This window comes from Epinephelus fuscoguttatus, linkage group LG18 (genome assembly GCF_011397635.1).
Source record: "Epinephelus fuscoguttatus linkage group LG18, E.fuscoguttatus.final_Chr_v1".
NCBI lineage: Eukaryota > Metazoa > Chordata > Actinopteri > Perciformes > Serranidae > Epinephelus > Epinephelus fuscoguttatus.
The window spans coordinates 27,166,130-27,186,686 of NC_064769.1; the positions used below are offsets into that span (position 1 = coordinate 27,166,130).

General features: G+C 41.4%; 1 protein-coding gene across 2 annotated transcripts in view; it reads right to left on the reverse strand.

Annotated features, from left to right (window-relative positions):
- Positions 1–14,888, reverse strand: part of sh3bp2 (SH3-domain binding protein 2) — a 32,008-nt gene extending 17,120 nt beyond the window's left edge. Inside the window, exon 1 of one of the 2 annotated variants that reach the window (XM_049604662.1) lies at positions 14,756–14,888. Coding sequence is in view for 1 of the 2 variants with exons in the window: in XM_049604661.1 (XP_049460618.1) it covers positions 5,651–5,754 (104 nt within the window). In the remaining variant the exon portion in view is untranslated. Of the gene's footprint in view, positions 1–5,650; positions 6,017–14,755 lie in introns of those variants that run through there. The other variant, XM_049604661.1, reaches the window with a different exon arrangement.
- Positions 14,889–20,557: the final 5,669 nt, after the last annotated feature.

The following is a 20,557-nucleotide window of genomic DNA, read 5'->3' on the forward strand; positions in this document are numbered from 1 at the left end:
TGCATATACAGAGCAATAAACACACCATAGCGTTAGTAGGAGGTAGTTTGTTTGTGTTATCGTGCAACTTTGGCCTGTCTGTTTGGGAAGTACTGAGTGCATGACTGGATGAAAGACATTTGGATTATTCTGCACGAGTTGTGTTAGAGTTTATAAACAAATGTGTCAATATAGTTTTGCCATTGTTAAACACAGATCCTATAATTTTAATCTATCAAGAATTTTCTCTGTTTTTGGATTCTTCATTCACCGGATTCACACAAGAATAACGTTTTCATGACAAATTCAGCGTAGCATGGGATGAGTAATTGATATACAAGTAATAATTTGGGGGGGGGGGTTAAGTAATCTTTTAACATTGCCACCAATCAGGGGCTTAGGCTCAGCCTGTGTGTGCGTGCGAGGCACAAAGCAACAAGTCTGACACGTCATGTGGTTACAGTGTGGCACACAGTGGACAGACTGTCTTCTCAGGAACCATGAGGTAATGGATTTGATTCTTAAATTAGCCTGTGATCATTATCAGAATCACCAATCATCACCATCACCATGACAACGGAACAATTTTCACCCACTGATGCAAACTTTGTGATATGTTTCAGGGTATTTCACACTCTTGTTGTATTGTGTTCTACTGTACTTTTTATAGACCTGCCTAATTTCCTGATTAATTATCTAAGGGCCAAAACAAATTTAAATCTTCATCTGTACATTTGTCATGGTCTGAGCCATGGTATGATTTCAGCAGCTGTCAGGTGCATGTGGCTAACCAATACCCTGTCTGTGCAGCGAGCAGAGAATGTGCTCTCGCCTACTCATCAAGCACTTGAAGACGCACACACGCAAACACAGAACGCCGCGCAGATGTAAAGGTCGTAGGGAAACCGCTGTCCGAGCTGCAGCATGCGCAGAGAAACTCCTGTCCTGCCCAGGAAACAGAAACTGTCATACAGAGATACATTTTCTTCCTGTTCCCCTCGACGACCGACCGCAATGGTTCCTCCACTGGTTCAGCTTCACATTTTCACTGCCACTTTTTATACGCAGGTGTGAACACATGAATAGAAACCAAGGGGTTGTTGTGTGTAGGGAGGTTTATCTGAGCTTCTGAGCATTTGCTCTCACACTTTGGTTTGTTTGTCCAGGTGAATGATTAACAAAGCTGTGACTGAATGTCTGCACACTGAGGGTGAAGAAAAACCATCACATAATCAAAACCATGAGGTTTAATGGTATTTAAAAAAAAACCAGTAGTGACTCTCGCTGTTACAGGTGATCTCAGCCTGGGTTGATGAGTCAGATAACTCATGCAACAAGATATGGAGTGTGTAGGCTGAGAAACATTCTCGTAACATCATTAAATATAGATGTCAGCAGCAAAAGTTTTTGTCTGTCGCCCAAAATTGCATCTCTGGTGTGCAAAAAGTAATATGTCACATGTTAATTTGGACTGGTGCTGCACCCTTCCCTTATCAACAAGGGGTGGAACACAGTCTGTAAATAGTTGGCTATTTTACCATAACTAATGGGCTATCTGAACATTTATTTTAAACTTTGAACAGCATACAATAAGGTGCCTGTCAAGAAGTGTATAAAAGAAATGTTTAAATGGTGCAAATCTAATTAATTCCTCAGATCTTGGGGTTAGCTAAAATAGCGGAAAGATTTGCGGTAGCGGTAGCGGGAGCAAATCAATAGCACAGATGAGCTTAAAAAGACTGGAAAATTACTTGGACAGTTGTTTTGGAGCTGCTTTGGGGATCTCCACTGCAGGGGCATGGAGATAATGATGCAGCTTATGCTGGTCCAAACAGGCAAGTGGATGTCTGACACCATTCAAAAGGGAATATTAGAAAATTTGGCACATGCAGTCCAGAGAGAAACTGTGTCGAGGAAGGAGCCTAATTTTTAGACCAATGGAACCACCGATTTAGGTACGTGTGAGCAGTTTTCCTGTAGCCCTGTAACCTCATTGCAAGAATAAAGATTTGAATTGTGTGCCTCTGCAAACCACAGATATGTAACATTTGTTGGTTATTTTTTGGTGGATATGTCAAAACTTTTCTTTTGTTTCAACAATGCTGTGGTTAGGTTATGGTTATGCTACGTTTGGGCGGTTGGTTATGGTTAAGAAAAGATCACGTAATGGCTTAAACTGCATGGTCTGGAGGGAATTCTGGCAGAAAAGGCAGCAGTGTCTTGGTGACAAACACTAATAAAGTCTTCACAAGTGACCGACAGTGACCATGCATGTGTAGGATTCTTCAGTTCCCTCTCAAACAACCAAAACAGAACAGAAACAGAAAGCTAACTTTTAATTTACACACACACACACCTGCAACATTGGGCTTATTGAAAGCTGAAATAGTAAAACCAAGTCCTCTACCTGTGGTTTCACCTATGCATCATCACTTCCTTTGTCCAAATATGGTAATTCCACACAGGAACCATCACACATCCATAACAGCTACAGGAAGGATATCTCAAAGACTAACACATACTCCCACAGTGCAAAGATTAAAAATGGTACTGTAGCTGTGTTTCCTGTCTGAAGTAAAGTAAACGATAACAAAAATACACAGTTAGTGGATTACAGAGAGAGAATCAGAGGCAGGAAGAGAGAGCGTTGAGATTTCGCCTTGACTACGAGCCCACCCTCCTTGCCCTCGCTGCGGGGTCGAGAACGAGAACACATTTCCTGTAAACGCTCCTGTTTCTCAGCACTGTCTCTGACACGAGCCTTGATGAGGCATCACTGTGGCAATAACGAACAGCTGACGTGACTGGGGCACCCCTGGGAAGTGTCATTTCCACTGGAAAATAAAATGTTAGTTTATATTCCGAGAAAAAACACCAGACGGACATGATTTATGTCTGATGCCTGAGTGTTGGCAAATAATTTAAAAAAAGAAACTGCAAATGGAAGTGTCACTGGACTATTTGCTGTACATGTAAACCAAACCCCAGTTGTTGTACTGGCACTTTGTACTTTACTCAGCGATTTGGTCACACAGCCTTCTTTACTCAAATCTTAGAAAACATGTATTCCTCACGCTCATGTTCCTTATTGTTATCTTATGTGCAAAAAGTACAGAGAAGCAGTCTAAGTCCTTAGGCTCCAACAATGGTCATTAAGTATGAAAGAAACTCAAGCAAATAACAAACAACTGAATATAAGACATAAAATAGTGCAAGTTAAAATAAAGGGTGTACAGGGTGTCTACAGGTGTCAGTCACTGACATTAAATGCTTTAAAAGACCTTTTGAAGACTTTTTTTGGACAAATCATCTTTTTCTTACTCAAGCATTGCAGGTAAGTACAATGGTAAGTAGTAGACTACTGTATATATGTGGTCCTACACAGAGGTAGGTTTTTACATAGGAATATGGTTATTAAAATGATTAAGGTCTACTCTTTGCCAACAGGTAAGTGCAGATGTAAAGTAAAATAGTATTTGGTTCAGTCCTACTCATTTTGACAAAAAAATTAAAAGGGAAGATAAATGAAATACTACAAAATGCACTATTTATAACACTGAATTAAAGACATTTTACAACATTTAAAGGACCTGCAAACACCCTGCTGTAAACCATATTGCAAATGCCTAAACTGAATGTAGGAATAAAGTGAATGTATTTGCAGATGAGACTTATAAATATATGTACAAGAAGGTGTTAACAGTTTGTAAAACAGTAAGTAAGTATATAATGGTAAAAAGTGACGGTATAAGGGTAAAGTGACAGTGTAAAGGTAAGGTCACAATATAAAGGTAAACTGAATATATACAGTAAAGGTAAAGTTACAATGTGAAGGTAAAGTGACAGTAAGAAGATAAGGTAACAATATGAAGGTGAAGTGACAGTGAAAAGGTAAGGTAACAATATAAAGGTAAAGTGGCACTAAAAAGGTAAGTAAAAAAATAAAAATGACAGTGTAAAGGTAAGACGACAATATAAAGATGAAGTTACAGTATAAAGGTGAAGTGACAGTAAAAGATAAGGTAACAATATAAAGGTAAAATGACAGTGTAAAGGTAAAGTGACAGTAAAAAGGTAAGGTAACAATATAAAGGTAAAATGACAGTGTAAACTCAAAGTGTTAGAAAAAGGTAAGGTGACAATAAAACAATAAAGTAGCAGTGTAAAGGTGAAGTGACAGTATAAAGGTAAGGTGACAGTATAAAGGTAAGGACACAATATAAAGGTAAAATCACAGTAAAAATATAAAGTGAGGATATAAAGATAAAGTGACAGTGTAAAGGTAAATTGACAGTATGAAGGTAAGGTCACAATATAAAGGCAAAGTTACAGTATAAAGGTAAAGTGACAGTAAAAAGGTAAGGTGATAGTTTAAAGGTAAAGTGATGGAGTATCAGTAGTATATTATTATATGATAGTAAGGTGAGAGTATAAATGTGAAATTACAGTAAACAGGTAAAGTGAGAATATAAAGTCAAAGTGACAGTATAATGGTGTATCTGCAGATTTATGGTAATTTTCTCTAAATTACACAGCTGCTTACTGTACATCTCAGACATGTTTTCTCATCTTTAGGAGCTTAAGATAACAAATCCCTTTGGATAAAACAGCAACTGGACAAGAAAAGGCAAAAAACAAAACTGAACCAAAAAATATGCCCACTGGCATTAGACATATGCAAATATAGGACGTGATCTACTGCACAACCTACTTGTGTGTGTAATAATGTAGTTGGTGATGTAGTTGTACCATATTTGGCCTCATTCACAATATCGAGTTCACAGTACACAGGTTTTTGCCTTCTTACTGTACCTTCCCCTTTTTGTGTTGCCTTTCCGCTTTGCTGCAGTATTTATATAACAGCAATACCATCTATACCACCAAACTGTTTCTTCCATGCCATTCTAGCAATAAGGAGTTTTTTTTGGAACAAAGGTGATATCAGCTGTAGACTGTAGAATGTACAGTATATGGCAGTGTAGCTATTGCTCATCAGCCTGCTTGACATGGACACTAATCATCTCTATATCAAGCGAAGTTTCATGTCCGGTAGAATGTGTAAAATGCAACAAGTTCAGATGTCTTGTGAGAAAATGCGTACTTGTTTACCTCTGATCTCTCAACTTGCACACAGGATAAACAAGTTCTCAATACTGTAGACCGAAAGGTGCTATGCCAGAAGCACCAGCCAACAAATGAGCAATTTTGGGTCAACAGCATCAGCAAAAAATTCACACGTGTATAAAAAAATATTTCAAAAATTAATTTCCCAACTAAAATTCACAGGTTTCAAACTCCAATCAACAGGCGAAGGCGGGACATCCCTTTGTTGCATCATTGAGTTCTTATAATGGGGAAGAAGCTAACAAATCAAACAATGACCAGTACCTGTAGCTGAATTGTTTTGCAAAGCACACTTGATACCCAAGTTGATAAGTAGTATCGCTTAAATCCAGATATCCAAAAAGGTATCCAAAACAAAGACAAAATACAACTTACGAGACATCCCTTCACTCCCTCAGACAGGTCAAGAACGGATCACCAAACCAAGGCAGGTAAGGACAACCTTCAGTCAACTTGTCTGGGAGTACATCCATACAGTACGTAACCAGAGTGGATATCGGAGACGAGATGAACAGCAGAAGATGAAGAAGATAGAGTCTCAACTTACATGATATCCCTCTGTTCCCGAATACACATCCTGACGCTTGGTTTGGAGCTCCGCGCAAACGACTTCTTCTTCCTTATGGATGGAGCGGACATGTCGGTGGACATGACGGGGGCAGCACAGCGCAATATACCACCATACTTTTCAACCGCGTGGAGCGACGGAGGACAGATACACGGTTAGATAGAAGTCGAAATGGATAGAGACACTGATTCAAGATTTAAGGATTGTTGGATCAACCGAGCAAGAATACAGATGAATGTAAAATAAGATGGATGAAAAGATGAATAGAACCACTAAAAAATAGGAAATTAAAGAAATGGACCGACGGGAAGATAGAACAATCAGTCTTGTTGGTTAGGAAGTCTGTTGGAGGTCTGAACCCCTGATACTCTGCCAGTGGTTTCCTGAAGGGGCCTCCTCCTCCAGCCCCGGCTTCTCATTGGTCGACTGGCTGCAACATGTTCCTTCCTGCTTCCTCAGAGCTAGTATGCGATTGGCTGCCGGATGCAACCCACACCGCTGCACACACATGCCCCGCACACTTGGACACACAGGACCTGAGAAAGAGGCTGGGGGAATTTCCATCCCCTAAGACTGGAACAATACACAGGTCAAGCACACACACAAACACACACATATATATTTACACAGCCACAAATACAACATGAGACGTATCTGTTCCTGTGTGAGGTTGCAGGAGAACTTTCTAGTTTGTAAAATCTGTGAAACTGCAAAAGGCCTAGACTGTTGGCAACCACTTCCCTGCGTCCTTGTATGTCTTTGTACACACTCTATATTTAATGTGTACCATATGAGTAGATCTTACATCCATCCTGTAGACCAATCACACATCTTCCTATTCAGCTTAAACACATTTTTAGAGTTGCTACGTGGGAGAAACAGTGGAAAGTATTTTTCCTCGCTGCAAATTCCTGTTTGAAAGATTAGCTTGAATCTTCTCGTTAAAGGAATGCTTTACTCCTCACATGATGATTTGAGTATCAATTAATCACCAGAATCCAAAAACTGAGAACGAATTTGAGTCCAAGGGGACTGCGTTTAACAACAGCAAACTATACCAGTTCACAAACTCTTATACAGCTCCTGCAGTATGATCAGTACTTCCTAAACAGACAGCCCTCTCTCCGTCAGGAAACTGAACAACTCTGTAAAGCCAGACTCCACTGACAAAAACGGAAATTTGTCCTTGCAGACCACATAAGCTGCTTGTCTGACGCTGACTTGCTCACCGGGCCGCCAGAGGGTCTCATCCAGCCCTTCAGATGACTTGTATGAAAGACATGATTTGACCTACAATGACCTGCAAATCAGCACTAGACAGGCATGATGAGGAATGAGAGCCTGGTCTCGCTCCAAAGTTGTCAAAATCTGGCCTTTGGGCAGTGACTTGCTGTGTCAGAAATCAACCAGAAAAGCTACCCTTTAACGTCGGCCGGTTGCCATTATAGTTTAATGGTGCCCAACGGCATTGGGGGGAAACGGGTGGGACAAGGATGAAAGTTAAGACTGCGAAAGTCCGAGTGGGGCGGGCAGGAGGGGTGGTGGATGGAGCCAACAAACCCAGACTTTCAACCGACAGAGCGGTGTTTGCATCCCGTGAGATTCTAAAGCCAAATCCTGTCTTTTTTTTTTGTTGTTGAAAAAAAAAAACCTTCAATTTGCGGTATTGTACCGATGTAGTGCGTTTACTTTGAAAGAGACTGTATGTAAAAGTTTAATTTCCTGTGAAAACAGGAGTGTATCTTGAAAGAAGAGAACTTGACATGGTGTCCCAGAACGTCAACAACCAACGCACCCAGGGTACCTTGCTATTTTGCTATATTGTATCTTGACGTGGAAAGTCCATGACCAAAACTTCAATATGTGACCAGGTCGGAGTGAGAATGTATTGGAAACAAGGTGATCCCATCGTTACTACACTCTTACCGCCAGGAGGTGCGCATCATAGCTAAGACAGTGGAGCACAGTCATGCAGTGTGCTCACAATTATAGATGCAAACAATGAAATACATTGCTGGAAAGTTAATTAACAATGATTCACTTTCATTAAAAGTCTAATATAATTTTGCTGCTGTCAGCTGTCTTGTCACTCAAGCTTATCATATCTATTTGCAGTGTTAGTGAGGTGGCTACCCAGCTACAGCTCGTTGATACAGTTATTGATGTAGCAGAATGAACTGTGGTCAAGCCAGCAGTCACTCAAATCTCCATGGTCACATCAGCTAACGCTACAACTGTAGTGCATCCATACACTGACATTTGTGTAACTTTGATGTTCTAAATGGTTAGTTTGGATTCACCCGTTTTTAAACTGATGTTTTGATATAGTTTTGTTGTTGTTCAATGTGGACCCCCATGACTTCAATTCATTAAGGATTCGCCACACTGCCAGGGTGAAGAATCTCAGATCCAACAGCAAGTCTGTGTTTACTTGCAAGAAGTTGGAATGTAACCTGCGGCTGCTGCGGCGAGGACACAGCCATTGTACATGGTGCATCCGCTCTACTAGGTGAGCTAGTGGGCGTTTGGTTTGTTTTTTTAATGTCTCAATTTGACATGTTGCTTACTATGTGTGTGTGTGTGTGTGTGTGTGTGTGTGTGTGTGTATCGTGGCGTTTGCAATGGTTGTTCTCTTTAAACCATAATAGCAACTCTTTTTTGTTGCTTTGTACAGAGTAAGCTGACCTCTGCTGTGAACTGTAATGAACACGGAAGCACAAAGACTTCCTTTAACCAGCCCCAGCTAAAATTTGAGGTGTCACACCAAAGTTAGAACTTGAAACCAAGTAAAGAGCAGGTTCTCTCGCTGCTGCGGCTCAGCTGTGTCGCCAGTTTTAAGATTAAAAGTCAACAGAGACTATATCAGATCATATACAGTCTAGCACGTGAAGAAGTATTTAACTGATGGAAAGACAGTCTTTTCATTAAACTTGACCATCTATGCAGTAGGAAGACAAAAGTACTTATCAAACTGGTGCTACATGACCAGAGAGAACAGATCAAAAGTGCTGTGGCATTTGCTTTGTTCAAGAGGTAGAAGACCTACAACTATGAGAATGCCTTGTGCCAATAAATGCTCCTATATATTCTCCATACCATCATGGATTTCCAATCTTGTATGCCTAATTTCCCAAGCTTTAGAAATAAAACCAGCTCACACTTTGTTATTCGTCATCATTAGTTCAGGAAGGACCCAAATGCAGAGCATCAGGCAGGTTGAGGTTTTAGCAAAAAGTGAGCTTTAATAAGGCGGAAGAAAAACATCCAGGAGACGCAGGTAACTAAAAGTCCAAATGAAAGAACCACCAAAACTAAACTGAAAACCAACCAGGAAAGCACAATGAACACAGGGATGAACTTGGGGAAGAAATCGAAAATGGAATACAAGAGACCAGAAGGAAATAACACCATGAAGACTGGGATGACCACAACAATAAATGCAAGACAAACTAACAAGGAACAAAGGACTAACGAGACAGGTGTGATAGAAACCAGGTGGGAAAACACACAAAGGCAAGAAGTAAAACCAGACATGACACATGAAGAGAGAATCTACAAAATAAAACAGAAAGCAGACACAAACGGAAAACTCCAAAACAAAGCCCATAGGATAAGAGAATATAAACAAAAACCCAGGATCATGACATTATTCAGTCCAACTTCTCATTTTCATTAAACCTGCATTCGAACAAAACGTGTACGCAGATTATCATATTAACAAACACCCAGCATGGACTTAGACGGTCATGGAGCTTGATAAAGCAGAGACAAGACTGGCGGCGCTTGCACTGCTGCGTCCTGCGTACAGTTGAAATGACTGTGTTTTTAGAGAGTCCCACCAAATATGGTTTAAATCTGATTTGCACACTTCTACTGTGGCAGCACAGACAATCATAGATGTCTGGAAGCTGAAGTTAAACACATGTCAGAGCATAATATTGCTGAACTCTGTGATTCCAGTTCAAGATACAGAACTTGAGGTATAGACTTTACAGATAAGCATTACATAACAGCATAACTGTAGCTCCTTTCACGACAACACAGACACAGGTCGGTTCTCCCAAACAGGCGTTCGAGCATTTCTGTCACTCTGAAGCATCCCCTTGTTGTCACGCTGAAAAACGTTTCCCAAAGCTCTTAAAGTCCTTCGAATGTCTCTCTGACCATCTTTCTGACCATCCACTTTGGCCTCAGGCATTAACAAAACAAAAAGTCGAGCTGAGCTTTTCTCAACAGTGCACGATACATGGTCCCAGAACAAATTCTGCCATATTGGCACACCTGACAATGACCAATAGTTCCGCCACGGAAAATACGGGTAAGTAATCAACACACTTATGCCTTAGTAGTGCCACAAACAGCACTCACAATGGCAAATATTCTTTCTTTTCCACCTCTTTTTAAATGAGAGATGAGTGTGGATCAGGTGGGTATTGCAGAATACGTATGTCTCGGATCTTCTACAGCAAAAGAAAGTTTATGTTACGTCAGTCCTGGTGTATCATTTTTATCAAGAAGCACACATTCTCATACAGTGATACTGTGGCCAACAAAATGAAGAATGATTACACTGTGCATCCAGAACAGTGGTTCTCAACTGGTGGGTCGCAGTCCAAAAGCGGGTCATGGGTCCTTTCTGAATGGACCACAAGTGACTCATAAACATGTCAAGTTTGCAAAAAACACACTTTATTCTTAAGTGCAGTGAAATTCCAGCACAGAGCTTTTATTTTGAAGTGTGTTTCCTGCTGCAGAGTGAGTCAGTAATGGAGAACTACTTGACAGAGACAGCAAGCTGGCTCAATGGCATGGCCACGCAAGTATGACACTAAACGCATGAAATTGTGTGGACCTTGAAGGCGAGATCTGGACCCTGTGGCTGGACCAGTTGGGAACCACTGATCTAGATGATGTATTCATCTACAGTGACACCTGGGTCTATCATCTTGAGTGATCACTTAGACAGTTTCACACTTTGTTTTGCACATGGCTGACAATCAGCTTGGTTAACTGCAAGTTTGCCAAAGCCACCGTGAAGTATTTGTGTAAAGTGGTTGACCGAGAGGAAGTTTGATCAGTAAATGCTAAAGGGGAGGCTGTTGCCCAGCTCCTGTTGTAATCATCCTGCTCATCTCCAGTTAGATTTCATTAAGATTGGTTCTGGAGCTGGAGGAGGGGTGATGTGTCAGTCGGGTAATTTTCCAAGATCAATTAAATGATTCCACAGTTGAAAAAGAAGTGCTGGCCTACGGCTGTTTTATGTATGTCAAGTTTGGAGTGGTGATCATTCAGATCAAAACAGCCCCATTCAGCAAGAACACTGGTGTAAAATACCAGGAAATACAATGCATGGAAGACAAAAATGTTTTTGCAGGTCCGTCAACTGGAAAATCTTAGTAGAGAATATTTTCGCGGATAATGATGACGCAAAAGTGCCCCAGGCTTTATTTGTTTCAGATGAATGTGTCACTGCAATGACTGACAAGCACGCTGGTTAACCACAGGAAATGCTATGGCAGCTGCACATTGCCTCTGATCAAACTAATTAAGATATCCAGAGAAGATTTAGCTCAGATTACAGAATCTGCGTACAGTAGATCTGCATGGCTGTCCCAGTACTGAAACACACAGCCGAGGCACAGTAAAGAGTGTGCTGTGATATGATATTCATGTTAGTAAGGGCTACTGGTTCCTGTTACAGTGAGTCATCTGCCCAGTCTGAAACCAGAAGGCTTTTGTTTATCAGCAAGCGACAGCACCAGTCTGAGTCACAGAAAAACCAAGATGGTTTAAAACATTCTCCAAACATTAGGTTACTGCCCACACTGAATATACTCAAGTCCGTGACTCATATTATCTATTATCAAGTGTAACACATATAAATCAGTGTACGCTGGCAGTGCAGTCAGTGGTGATGCAGACGCTGATGTCGACCACCAATAACAGTCCACTAATAGCTGTTAGCCTTAGTTAGCCAGTTAGCATTTGTGACCCTTTGTCAAATCAGATTTTAGCATTTTGCCTTACAATAAAAACAGGAAAATACAGCAGGTAAGTGTCACCAAATAAACCTCAGAGTGACCACAGACAGTAGAAGGTGACAGAAAGCGAGCCCTGCTGGCTGATCTGGACTCAGTTTGGCCTTTGCCTCTGTTGTTTTTCTTTTTGTCACTGAAAGGAGTTACAGGTGCAGAGGACCTTGTTTTTCAAGTACAATCAACAAATATTTACAGATGACATCAGCACCTGCCCACCCGCCAAATGCACATCACTCATCATCACTCCTGCTGCCACTTTGGCATGTGGCAGAGCGGCACATAAATGCACACAATCGCATGAAGATACATATAATGCAGACCCAAATTTCACATGTGAAAGTTCCACCCATGAACTTTCAAGTCTTTGTTGTCAGCAACTAGTGTTGAGGTTAGCACAACAAGTAGCAGATTGGTGTGTGAGTCAGTCACACTATCACTTGCATGAATGAAATAGCGGAGCTGGAAAACCCACCTGCGGGTCTCGGTCAGCTGCAAAAGACGCTGAAGAGAGAGTTGTGTATAAGACAAGGATGATGTGTCAGCGTTGTTCCATCACTGTAGCGTATGTGATTGAAACGCATCCGACATGGTAACACATATTCGACGGCATCATCCAGATGTGCTGATCACTGGGTTAACATGCAAACATTGTTTTATGAATGAAAATGAAAGTATAACATCCAAGGGGGGAAACAGGCTGGAGCACACTGTACGACTGGCAACCCCTTATTTTGGATACAGACTAACAGAGACATGGGTTATGATCCCGACTAGCTGTTCCACACTTTGGCAAACCGGCTACATCTACTAAATGAATAGGGTGGGCATGACTAAAAGATCAGAAAGCTAGCAAGTAGACATATTTTGTTACACACACTGTTTCCATAGGCCAAGAATCAATTTACATGCTCAAAACTCTTTTGAAATGCACCAAGAACAGCAGCCTACTGCAGTTTATAACTTCATCAACTCCTTTTTATTAGTACAGCAGAGTTTAATGAGGTAAATCCACTTAACCTTCACATGTACATAAAAGGCCAACATGCCACAAAACATTTGACATCTATCTGTAAAGGAGACAACGACAAACTCATCCCCACTAAAACACACGTCACTGTGTTCTAACTGGCTCACGTGGCTCCATATAAACCCAAAGTCGCGTGAAGTCCCGTAAAAACAGAGTAAACAAAGTTTATGACCTTCTCCCCACTAACTGCTCAATAAAAAAAGCCATGAAAGAGTGAAAAACAGATAACACACAACTGTGTCTCCAGTGCTGCAGCAGCATAGCTTAGCATGGCAAAACAAGCTGTTTGGAGTGGCTCGTCAGGCGAGTTGGGCAAAATCTTAGTCAAAATTATTAATGAGGATATTTTGTGACATCAGTATCACAAAATGGCAAATGTGTGCAAAAATATAAAATAATCAGTGGTTCAATGCTAAACCCCTTCACTATCAAGTCATATCTTAGCAACCATAACGAGGCACGGAAGACCTGTCAGCTTTGGATTTCCTAACCCTTTTCCTAGCCCCCATGCAGCAGGGGGCTGTGGGTTGGAGTCGAGCCCACAGCCACTGCAGCAAGGACAAAGCTCTTTGTACATGGGGTGCAGGCTCTACCAGGTGAGCTAGTGAGCCCTCAGATAATGAAGGGAATTGATTAAATCAGTGAGGTAACAGAACAGGAAGATATTTTTTTGGGGCATTTTTTGCCTTTAATGGACAGGACAGTTAAGTGTGAAAGGGAGAGAGAGAGGGGATGACATGCAGCAAAGGGCCACAGGCTGGACTCGAACCCAGGCCGCTGCGGCAACAGCCTTGTACATGGGGCGCCTGCTCTACCACTAAGCCACTGACGCCCCAAACTGGAAGATATTTAAAATTTACTGCTATGAGCAGACAACTGGAGTTCAAAAAGAGGAGGCGGTCAGTGCATCCACCGAACCAAACGAGGGAGCTACAGGGTCAACATATGATGCAATGTAACTACCTAATCACACTGTGGAAGGCTGTGACAGTTGCGTGTCTCTGGGTAATCAGTAAAGACGTGGGTAATAAGTAAGAGTTTGGCTAAGTGTGGTGATATTTGTTGGCTGTGTTTAATCTTTTCTTTATGTTGGGTGTCCCGGGTACAGGTGATTCGGTTCCCTTTTGGAGCTCATTTTTTGTTGATGGTCCTTTTTTCCCATTTTCATTTTGAAAAAACTTCCTTTAAACTGGCCATTTATTTATTTTTTAAAAATTCCCTCCATTCCACTGTGCTACTCCCTCCTTCCCCTAGATCTTGGGTTCATGTTTACTTCCTGTCCGCTGATGTCATTCACATACATATTCCCACAGAAAATTCAAAAGGACCCATTTTGAAAGTTTATGTTGTCAAGTTTGAAACAGCAGAAATCTGCCAGTGATAGTTATTGTTCCAGTCAGCACAATTTATTTTCATGGCTAAAATTAGAAAGCCTGCTTTTGTCTACTTGTGTCTGAAATCAAAGACTCACTATTTCAGAAATGTACAATGACTTCCGAGTGATGTATCTGACACTGTTATCGATGTATCAACAGAGAGCTTGACTGGTATAGCAACTAGGCAGACAGGGCTAAGCCCTTGGCTAAAATTGTGTTCCCCTGTTGTGCATTAGCTGAGATGAAACTTCCTATCTTTCATACAAAAGTTATCAGTATCGCTCAGCTTTTGATCACAGCTTGATAATAATGACTGTTTTAAATGACAGCGGTTTGTAAAGCGATTTGAAAGTCAAACGATAGACCGGCTGAGTTGGTGATATTGCATAGGAGCTTTATTAATTGTGCAACATTCTGTCTGGATCCATGAATTGGTCCATTAAAACCAAGAAAACAGAATATAAACTACAACAGTATAAACCAGAAAAGATTATCTGAATGATGTGCATATCTGTAGAGAGTGTGCTACACATAGGAAGTGCTTAAACAAACACACAGCACCAGCAATGCATCAATCATTTCAAACAGAAAATAAAGCACACATTTTGGATAAAGTCTTGTTAAAAGTTTTAATTAAACTTACCCATGGAGCGCTGCGTCAGCTGTGTAGCTCCTCTGTCTGTGTCATCAGTGGTTTGAGCCCAGCAGAACTCGGTTTCAGCTCAGTTCACTTCCTGGCGTGGCGCTTGAGAGCTACTGTATGAAGTGTTATGACACCCTCCCTTCAACCACAAGAGAAACTGGCTGTAGCGCTCATACAGACACAGACAGGCAGACATACAAACCAGTGAGCTAACATAAAAACAAGAAGAACTCTGTAGCTGCATGAACTGTTTTATGGTTTTACACTAACCCTACTTTGCAGGATTTTGGTTGTTAGGTTGCCTGATTTTTTTTTTTTTTACCAGGAATTACAAAGTGGTGACAACATTATGTATCTGCATGTATCATATTTCACTGGCTGTATGACTGCAGCAAGAACTCATAACTGACTTCCCCTTTACAGTGTAAACTGACCACTCCTTCTGACATCTAATCAGCAATTATGTAATAAACAAACACCCACACAATAGTTAACATGAAGCCTATAGAAGCAAACATGTGGTGACTAAAAAAAACATCAATAAGAAAGACATTTAACAGCCAGCAGGTAGTTTTTATTACATCAAAGTGTTGGAGAGAATGAGGATGTCGTTGTAGCTGTGTTGCTATTCTTACATCCTTAGTAGCTGGGTTAAAAATGTAAGGTTTGACGTGAGGGTGGCATTGCAGGAGAGGTCATGAGGTCATCAAAATAATCTGGGTTTATCTCCTGGGGAGCATGAATGTGAACCAGTCCTCTAATGTCCAACTGGATTTAAATAGACTTTTTTGGGGTCTGCCACAGCATAATCTGCTCCATAACTCATGTTTCATGTTCTTTACGGACAAACAATATCTGGCATCGTTCAGAAGTTTTAGGTGCCCTGTAAAGTTTGATGTTACCAAACAAAAGTTATGTTTGCATTTAGCAAAATGCATTGAATGTAGATTAAGCACCAATGTCAAAAAAATAGATTTGAATAAAAGTAAAGGTACTTGTCTAAAAATGTACTCTCATAAAACTAAAAAATAGGTCCATTAAAATGTTCTCTGAGTAAACTCCACAGTGGCTGCAGCCCATAAACACATAGTAAAGCAAAGGAGAGATGCTGCCATTTTAAACACTGCTCATACACATACAACTCTACGTCTCTAGGCAATGGAGTAGTCGCTAATGTCTTTGTCTGTCTTTTTCCTTCTTCTTGTCAGTGTTTACTAGTTTTCTTCTTTGCTGGTGCACTGCAGCATATCTTGGTGTGTAAAGCCTTGTTAATACCCGCGTGAGACACGGTGGCGTGGGCCTCAAAAGATGGCATGCGTATTATGAGCAAGCACAAAGGTGTTTATGCTCAATTTGTTACAGTATACTCCAATACACTGGGGTCGTACAAACAAAATATTCCATGAAGAAGCAAGAAAATCAACAAGTGTTGCATGAGGAACACCATAGACCAAACATACAACTCGGTGCTGAGAAGGAACTGTAACGAACTGTAAACTCATACCTCATATCAAATATTCATGGACATACTTTATCAACTTGATACAATCCCTGTAAAGAAAGGAGTCAAATATTTGGAGTAATGAATGTATTATGATAAAAGGAAGGTTGAAAGGATGAATATCCTGTCAACAACTTAATTAATGTTGTTCTCTTTAAGGCTAGCCTGGCGTTGCCAGACCCAATTCGCAAAATGGGTCTGGACGCGGAGTGTACATTTCCTCTATTCCCAAGGGGCAGTGTCAACGGCTGTCGCTCAAAGTGCCCCTTCACGCATTTGGAAAGATGGAAAACCAATCAGAGTAAACGAAACGTGTGACGTAGGCTAGCACAACACCACTGTAAACAGACCAGCAAGCTGCAGCGGAGATGAGCTGTGAGGATGTCTGTCAAAGAGTCTTGCCGGAGTTGCATGGCTGTGATTGCCAGCATGTTTGCTTCCCTGACCTGCTCCTCCGTGAGAGCAACTAGCGGAGAAACAATAGCCACTGGGTTTTCACTGAGTCCCATCTTCTTCCCGATCAGCAGATCCATTTGTTAAATTAAACTTTTACCAGACCCCGTAGGAAGGACGGCAAACACATCCTTTTTTTCAATAAAAGCTTTCAGTGCAGCCAAATGTACATTCCAGTTCGTTCAACACATTTACCATAGCAGTTTCAAAATCAGTAGCCATGTTGGTTGTTTACGAAATGCATTCATTCCGCTCCTTATCCCTCCTATTCTGATGAGGTACCCGCCCTAAAGTAATAAACAGTTGTGATTGGCCCGGTAAGCTTTAACCGATGCCAGGATGCGCCTTTATGATTGCATGGCCAGACTGATCTGCTAACAGATTACTAGTTACCCTGTTAATGATGTAATAAGTCATGTAAATATTTTAGTTACTTAAAGTAATGTAATTTAATAAATCTGATTGCTTTTTGGACAAATGTTTTGAACTGGGCAATAAAGCTGAAAAATGTCCAGAAATAGGACAGATAGGATAGTTAACCCTAACCCTAACGGATTGTTATACAGGACAGGGACAACTACATTTTAGAAGCACACAGACAGTTAAATAACAGCACATATTATAAACCATTACAATCCTCATTACAGCCAGAAACACAGACACTAGTTAGGGAAATTACTGACACATTATACAGACAAAAATTCATCAGCTTCAAACAAAAACAATACCACGACGGTCCTGATGAGCCCAGGCCTCGCCTCTTCTATCTGCTCCCTAAGATTCACAAGCCGCCTGGGACGTGGACGATCCCCTCTGTTGTTCTGGTCAGCTGCCCACTTGTGAGTGACTGCGGATCAGAAACCCACACAGTAACAGAATAGACCACTTCATCAATCCACTTGCCAAACTCCACCCCAGTTATATCAAAGACATCTACGATTTTGTTAATAGAATAAAGAACCTTCAGGTACCTAGCCATACTCCCCTTTTTTTCATAGATATAGACTCCCTTTACACTAACACTGAAATATTTTCAATCAATATCCTGACCCATCCAGACCCGACAGCCAAATCTTACAGTTACACGAAATCACACTTACCAGAAACGATTTTATGTTCAATAACAACCACTATCTCCAGCTGTGCGGCTGTGCTATGGGCCGGAAATACGCTGACATCTATCTGGCCCACTGGGAGAAAACAGCCTTCAATAAACTCTCCACAAAACCACTCCTATATTTCTGGTACCTGGACGACATCTTCGGCCTCTGGGACAACACATGGGATGAATTTCTCACTTTCATCAACACCCTCAATTCACACCATCCCAAAATCAAATTAAAGCACAAACAACTAACACTTACAGTCGAGTTCCTTGATACCCAGGTATTCTTCCGTGCGTCTGGCAACCAGAACAAGACACTGATCGCCACGCCCTACTTCACAAGTCCAGTTACCACCCCAGGCATACGTACAGATGTCTGATAAAATCCCAGCTGATACGCTTCCACAGAATCTGCACCTTCCCAGAACATGTGGAAGAGGCTACAAACACCCTCTTTAGCGCACTGAGGCCGAGGGGTTACTTGAAGCGCTTCCTCAGGAGTGTCAAGGCAGAGGTCAGCTGTACTTTCAAGGATAAATACAATCACATGACCCCCCAGCCGGCCGACCCCACCCTTGTGTATTTGACTCCTTTGTTCATGCCAGCCTCTCCTTTTAGTTCATTCCTTGCACTTATAATAAGTTCCTATTTTTTAAATTTAATTCATTTTATACATACTGTAATAGCCCCCAGATGACACTGAAGAGACCCTTGAAAGCTGGAGGATTCCCATTGCTGCCATTGTTCCCATTGCTTTATCTGTCCAGTGACCCAATTTATCTTGCCTTTTATACAAATTTTAACACTGACCCTTATGAACATTATTGGTCTTATAGAAGGAGCTCTTTTCAGTATTTAATACTCACAGCCCCTGACAGCCTGAGCCCTTCAGAGTATTCTCTTTAGAGTACTGCGTTTTGATCCTAACCTACCCCATCAAAATCCATGACCCAGCCCCTAAACCCTGACCCTTCAACAACTTACAAAATTCAATGATTTTTTGTCACGTTCAGCAAATTCCCTTCAAAACACCAAAGTCACACAATAACACAAACTAACGGATTGAGGTAGTGGTAGACCAGCAGCTCCTGTGTTCAGTGAGGTAGAAGTACTGTTTTTGCCAGTGGAGTCTGACTTTGAAGAGAGCATAGATAAGTTTCATTAACTGTTCAGTTCCCAGTCAGGTGGGGTTGTCTGTTTGTAGTACTGATCATACAACTGGATAAATAAGACTTGGATTCTACTGCATGAGTTGTGTAAAAGTTTGTAAATGGATGTTTTGTAGCTGCAACCTAGCCGTGCAGCTGCAGGCTCTACTGCCAAGCAGCCAGCTCCGAGCTTATTAGACTAGCCTGCTGGCCAGGTCATGAGTTTTATATAGCTGTTTTGGGCCAGGGTACTTTCAGACCTAGAGTTGTCTTGCTTTGGTCCGAATCAGGGGCTAATTTTGTTACAGAGTTGCATAATTGCCTAGAGTTGGTTCGTGTTCTCACGGCAGCATTTACAAGCGGACCAGATCAAATGTCTTGCACAAGAAAGCTGCTCTTGATTGGTCAGAATTTCCATGTGGGAAAAATCCAGGAAGTAAACCAAATGTTGAAGTAGAGTACACTTGCAAGATAAATGTGACACTTTCTAATGTCACAATGGAGGGACAACTACGCAGGTTGATTTTAGCGCTGCTCATCGTGAACTATATTGCTGTCATTGTTCATTTTAGTCAAACCATACAGTTTGAAAACGAGGCGCGGCTCCAACTAGAAAACAATGTTTTGATGCATTGGATGTGCTGAATGTGCATATTAAGGCAGTACAGGACGAGGTGCACATTAATAATCCTCCAGGACTGTAACATGCTCATGTTTAACCCAAACAATGTGTCATGTGACTGCAGTTGGTTCAGATGGTTCAGGTCGGAACACGTTCTCACCACAAACGAACCGCACCAGAGTTCATTTGTAACTGGACTGAGACCACCTCTTCATGAAGGTCGCGGTCCGGTTATTTTGGTGTGCACCCAATATGATTGCTGTGTTCATACCTGCCCACAGGGACTGCACTTTGGTGGCGAACGAACCTGAGTTCGATTGGGCCGAACCAAACAGGGCAGGTGTGAAAGCACCCTTGGAGATAACTGGAGGTAAGTGGTCAGCTCTGATGCTGAGCTTTGCAGGTGCGCGACAGGAAATGTGCAAGACAGTGGACAGAAGATGAGTCTTCTCATTTTGCAAATTTGTTAAACTGTGTTTTCTTTCATATATTTACTAGGCTCATAGTGTTGTGGTAGTGCTATTAACGTGAGAAATCTGACTCCAAACAGTAAATGAAAATGAAAGGACTCTTTATAACTGGCTGTTCTGACAATAAACCTCATGTCTCCTATTTCATCTCATGTATTTAAACTCACATTCCTATTGTCAACAGTTTGGTTTGTGTAAAAGGCAGGCTGCTCATCCTTCTGTCGCATATATGTATAATTTTTGTCACTGTAGAATTTAAACAACAGTCATTTTACAGGAAGAGTATATTTACTGGTGCTCCTCTTTGTCAGTGCGCAGGGTGTAATCACACTGTCTCTGCGACTGTATGGGAGCTGCAAGGGAATGAAACTGAGCTCGCCTTCACCGCAGCTCATCTGCCTGCAGCATCTGTGTAGTCTGGCCTTTGTGCTGGTTTGGAGGACATGCAACACTTTGCCACGAGATAAACAATCCATCTTCTAAACCAAAAGTAGAGCTAGTGT